The sequence below is a fragment of the Polyodon spathula genome, chromosome 18 (assembly GCF_017654505.1).
Source record: "Polyodon spathula isolate WHYD16114869_AA chromosome 18, ASM1765450v1, whole genome shotgun sequence".
NCBI classification, from domain to species: Eukaryota; Metazoa; Chordata; class Actinopteri; order Acipenseriformes; family Polyodontidae; genus Polyodon; species Polyodon spathula.
In genome coordinates this window covers 84,214-90,447 of record NC_054551.1, presented here as the reverse complement: position 1 = coordinate 90,447, position 6,234 = coordinate 84,214, and the positions used below count along the sequence as shown (strand labels likewise).

Below are 6,234 nucleotides of genomic sequence, written 5' to 3'. Positions count from 1 at the left end.
GTTTTCATGGCTCCCCTCAATTTAGCATGTAATAATTACAATCGACAGGATCTTCTGCACCCCCTTATGTTCTATTCAGATGCTATTTTATGGTCTTTCAATATCAAGTCTAAGTGTTTTTATCTTTCCATTTGAAAAGCTTCTGGATGCTGTCAATCTGCTACCCTGTAAGGGCTATAGTGTGATTCTCAGCGTCAATCCCCTGCTACCCTGTAAGGGCTATAGTGTGATTCTCAACGTCAATCCCGTGCTACCCTGTAAGGGCTATAGTGTGATTCTCAACGTCAATCCCGTGCTACCCTGTAAGGGCTATAGTGTGATTCTCAACGTCAATCCCGTGCTACCCTGTAAGGGCTATAGTGTGATTCTCAACGTCAATCCCCTGCTACCCTGTAAGGGCTATAGTGTGATTCTCAACGTCAATCCCCTGCTACCCTGTAAGGGCTATAGTGTGATTCTCAACGTCAATCCCCTGCTACCCTGTAAGGTACTCTTCTGAATGACAGCTGTTTTATTAGGTAGCACCCCTAAACCCCTTGTTTAGAAAGATACAAAGTATTCATTCTTGTGACAGAATCTCACTGGAAACTCAGTGTTTTGCACACATCACAAACTGTGTTAATGACAGATTAATTTATTGTAGCCTATTGTTGTCTATTTGTTATCCACAGGTAACACTGGTTTTTATTCAGAAAATAGTGAGTAAGGGGTACCTGTCACATTATAAGATGCAAAACAAGAAGCATTTCCAGTATCATTGTTACAAGATATTGTGTAATATATATTTTTTTTTTACTGTAGTCTCAGTTCTAACCCTAACCTAATTATAATAATTGATCCATGTTGCCAGGTTATTATATAGCGTGATCAGTGACCACATATTCAACTCAGACAGTCAGACCAGGAATTCTTGACATCAAACAAAGGATTGTTTCCCCAAAGCTTCTTTAAGCAGACTTGTGAGATCTCTTTGTACCGCAGTGTGGTTTACATGTGACTGTGTTGTAATTCCAGCAAGCACGGTGCTTGCAGTCAGGAGCTATAGATGTGTTTTAATTTGCAGGGGCAGTACAAGAATGTTGTTCAATGTTCATGATTCAGCCCCTTATATTTCAAGGATTTTGACTGTTGTGACTCATAGGTATGTGTGTGATGTGGAAAATTACTGGCAACTTTTAGGAAGTGCACATCCACAATAAAGTGCAATATACAGGCTTGTGGGTGCAATAATGAAACTAACTGCTGCAGTCTCTTATTTGTCCTCAGCACATTGTGGAGTGCTGTGATGATGCTGGTGTTGAGCGCTGCAAGCGTGCCTAAGTATGTACTTGCATATATTACTGACAGAGCACAGTAATATAACTTTTAAAATTAAAAATGGGCAATCAAATTTGAGAACCAAAGAGAGCCAGCCACTCCCTTTTAAATGCAAAGGTTAAACTTGATTAGATGGGAAATTATAGACTATATCTTGTATAGGAATTAAAATGTAGAAATATATTTGGTATATTTCTGAAGTAAATAAAAACGGTAGTCACACCTTTTCTACCGATGCCTGCTTTGGCAGTCTATTCATCCTGTGATAGAATGTTCCATGCAGTGATCACAGCAGAATGCCACACACGCATTTCACAACAAACAAACATGTTTTATTTATGTATTTGTTACACCACTTAATCACTATTAGCATTGCATTTAGATAAGAATGTTAAGCCTATGCATTTACTCTCTCTAAACTGTACTGTAAGTAAATCGTATTTACAATCTTAATAACAAGAAATCCTACAAGAATACTTAACCACAGGTTAACAACAGTACAGTTGCTATGCAATTAAAATACTCATACCCTTATAGAATAGCATTTCACAGCCCCGTGGTTATAAAATGGAATGAAAGAATTATTATGGCACATTTGTCATTTTCAATGTTTACGGTAGGAGTAATCAGACACAGTTAAAAAAATAAACCTTCCAGCTGCACAGTTCAGTTTGCACGTATTTCAAATTTCTAAGACACATGTTCTGTCAGGGCTGCAGGGTGATGGCCACTGTGTTGTCCTCAGGAACAGTAGGAGGTCTGCAGCCCATCTCACAGGCATTCGGTCTTCTGTTTTCGTCATTCATGTGTGACACCTCTGTGGATCCTGCTTCAAAGCCAGGCACTGTGTTAGCCACATGCATAACATGAACCTTATTCCTAGCCTTTTTGATGAGGATACAACGGAAAACCTTTTTAAAGCCCTTGCGGAAATGCTTAGAGACCAGTGCATAGACAATTGGGTTGAGGCAGGAGTTGGCATAGGCCATGCAATGGGACAACAACCTGAAGACATAGGTGGTCTGGTTGAATGGGAAATCTCCATACAGATAGCAAAGTATCACAACATGGTAGGGCAGCCAGCAGAGGCAGAAAAGCACAGTGACAATAATGATCATCTTAGTCACCTTGCGCTTTGCTTTCTTTGATTCCGACATTCCATCCAAAGGGTCCACAGCGGTCCAGAGGTATTTTATTGTTCTTGTGTAAGAGAGGCTTACAATCAAAACTGGAATAACATAGCCACATATAAAGGTGCAGGTGTCCAGGACTTTGCGTCTCCATTCTTCCCAACCCGGTATACACACATTCACTGTGTCAACGTCAGTAATGTCATAGTAGCTCAGATAAGGCCCTGCAAATATGAAGGACAGGCCCCAGATCACAGCCATCGTTGCCACTGCATTACATGGGGTTCTCAATTCTCGAGACCTGAGAGGGTACCGGATTGCCAAATACCTGCAAAGAATGACCCAAATGGTTAGTTTCGTCCTGTATCATAACTAAACATACTGGAGATTATATAACAGCTGTTTACATCAGCACTGAGACTGTTGTATACCAAAATGTGTCACGTCAAATAGGGTTAGCAGTTGAAAACATCACATGCTTCAATTGATATTTGCTGTTGATGAAACCCTTAATCACTGGTTTGCAGTTCTGAGAAACATGCCTATTTTTAAATATGTTTTATCCATGTCCATGTTTAAATTCCCATTTTTTAACGTGAAATTGCTGTTGAAATGGATTTTTATTGGAAATATTATTGGCAATCTCAATTTTCCAGGGCATCTTGGAAACAGATGGGGTCTCAGCAGACATGTGTTTTGATAAATATCTTTTGTGCCATTAGGATGGCTTAATGGTAAGATTAATGCAAGAGGCTGTATGCATCCAGGTTGTTATGGTAACTGCAGGTTAAATTAATATGCAAGTCAAGCAAACAAGTTTTCAAATAATTGGCAACGACTAAATTTATATAAAAAATAAAAAAATAAGAAATGAATGGGACTGCAGTAAGAATGGTAATATCATTGAAGTGAATGGGACTGCAGTAATATCATTGAAGTGAATGGGACTGCAGTAATATCATTGAAGTGAATGGGACTGCAGTAATATCATTGAAGTGAATGGGACTGCAGTAATATCATTGAAGTGAATGGGACTGCAGTAATATCATTGAAGTGAATGGGACTGCAGTAAGAACGATAATATCATTGCTGCCTTTTTCACAGCTCTTCTAAGTCAACTGAAATGAATGTGTATGCATTGACTATGAACAGCAATGCTTTATTAAGGAATGCAGAGGTGTTGCAGATGCATTGGTTATGAAGGGGGTGGGGTGGGTGGAAGCTCTTATTCACCATTAGACACCAGTGTATTTGCTGCTACTTTTAGTTTTCAGGCATATTTTTGCAGCATCAACTCAAAAAACTATTTAATAAACCTTTCTTTTACCAATGCAAACCATGCAAATGAAACATTTGAAAAGGAAAGTGCCTACCTGTCAACTGAGACGGCTGCCAGTGTAAAGCTGCTGGCATACATGGTTAGATTAATAAAGAAGTGGACAGCCTTGCACATAAATGAACCAAAAACCCAGCCCTCTAGGGAGTAAATGGTGGCTTGAAATGGCACACAAAAGACGATGAAGAAGAAATCGGCAACACTGAGGTTTAAAATGAACAGATTAGTGGTGTTGTGGCCCATTTGTCCATTCCGTAATAGCACAGCTAAAACCAAGCTATTCCCAACAGTGCCAAGCAAGAAAATGAGGGAAAAGACAACAGAAACGATCACACTGGCTGGATTGAAGGAGTAATTCTCAGAGATGTTTCCGTGGCCAGACGTTTCAGAGAGGTCTTCATGCTCAGACATCTTTGTGATCAGATCTGAAAAATTCAATGCAGAAATATATTTAGAAAAGTCTGGCAACAGAAATAAGTAGCACCTTATTACACTTTAGTAAATGATTGTGATAACTTAAAATACGCTTTATATGTCAGTGCTAGACATTGAACATGTTACAGCCTTCTCAGTGCAAAGTGGATTAGTTCAAGTCCAAATCAAGAGATATCCATCAAGCACATCACTGCAAAAACTCTATACCAAATGACACTACTATGATCAGCTAATGAAGGGTTGATGAAGGGTTAGGCATCCACAGGGTTATGTAGTGCTGATGAAGCCATAATGTTACCCTTGGGCAGATTCTATAACCAGCAATACACAAGATCTGTATTTCCTTAAAGGCTGTGCATAAGTGTGGTTCAGTACAAACAACTGTAATCACATGAGTGCTGCTGTAAAAAAGTTAACCTTGAATAGGATGAAATATTGGTCAGATTTTAGTTAAGAATCCATTTGATAAAACATCTCTACCTGTGTTGTTTGATGGTATTAAGAAGATAAACACAGTTTTAATTTGAGTTTAATGGCACATTACAAGTGTAAAACTTCATACCACATTGTAGCCCATCAATTTCATTTATTTTACAGGAAAAACAAGCAGAAAATGGATGACAGAGAATTATTGTCTGAAAAATTATTTTTGCACCAATGCCAACGATCTGAAAATCTGTTAATTACATATTGCTGCCAAAACCCCAAGTATTCATTTTGATGCTCGAAAATAGAAGCTGCTTGATATTCTTAATTGGCATCAAATGATGTTGTGAGACTACTGAATATTTACACACAAGCATGTCTTTGTGTCGTTGCCTTTACACACAGTTAATACACAGAGAAGAGCACACACACATTCAAATAAACCCAATTAATTTAAGAGTAATACATTGAATACAAAAGATTATTTGTAATATAAATAAAATCTCTGTACCAATAAACATAGGACTTATACATATAGAAAACTGAACGTACAAAATTGTACATATAGAAAACTTAACATATACAAAACTGAGCATATACAAAAAATGACCCAGAACGGTGTAAATAATAATAGCTGAGTGTATTTGAATAGCCTTGATCGTGCTGCAGAGCTCTTGAAGTTGCTGCCTGACCCACACTGCAATAAAGGACCAGATAGTGGCTGAACATCTTGACTGAAGCTGGCACTTAAAGAAAAAATACTAAATTAAAACTTCCCACTTGATTACTGAAATAATTACACATTAACAACATGCTAGGCGACACCATATCAGGTTCCTTTCCAAATTGAAAATGCAGTATTCATCATTTAAATCATATCATGAATGTGCGCACCTCCCCATTTAAAAGTCTTACTCTCCGATCATTCATAATGCATAGTTTCAGAAATGCAAATGTTTCCATGCAGACACAAGATATACACAATAAGTCAGCAAACTAGGAAAGGTAATACAAAAAAATAAAAACAAAATAGTGCATTAATGAATTATCTATCAGAATCCATATGAATATGCAGGAAGACTTACCACTGTAATTCATACAATAGACTGGAAAAGTGTTCTTCCTTTCTGGATTGGTGTTTCCACCAAAACATCTGCAATGTAACCCTCCTACTGAAGCATCTCTCTCTGTCTCTCTTTGAAAGGCTCCTCCTACACTCTTGTCTGTTAAATATCCACACCCCATTGCAGAGATCACAGCTTCCACAGAGGAAATAGATATTCCTTTCACACCACTGCTTACACAACAGCACTAATACTGTACATGTTAACATTTTACAAGAACAATAATATAGCACAATATAATGCACTGTCATCAGATACAGCACAATATAAAGCACTGTCATCAGATACAGCACAATATAATGCATTGTCTTCAGATATAGCACAATATAATGCACTGTCATCAGATACAGCACAATATAATGCACTGTCATCAGATATAGCACAATATAATGCACTGTCTTCAGACACATAGGCAGGCAGTGCAATGTAAGAAATAGGAAGACAATGCAAGTTTGGCATGTAGATA

General features: G+C 37.9%; 1 protein-coding gene across 1 annotated transcript; it reads right to left on the bottom strand.

Annotated features, from left to right (window-relative positions):
* Positions 1–1,673: 1,673 nt before the first annotated feature.
* galr2b (galanin receptor 2b) lies at positions 1,674–5,815 on the bottom strand. Its single transcript, XM_041278520.1, has 3 exons — positions 5,730–5,815; positions 3,821–4,208; positions 1,674–2,775 (listed from the first exon to the last, which is right to left on the bottom strand). Exons 1-3 carry the CDS (start codon positions 5,740–5,742, stop codon positions 2,025–2,027), a joined length of 1,152 nt encoding a protein of 383 aa, XP_041134454.1. The 5' UTR covers positions 5,743–5,815; the 3' UTR covers positions 1,674–2,024.
* Between the last annotated feature and the right edge of the window lie 419 nt (positions 5,816–6,234).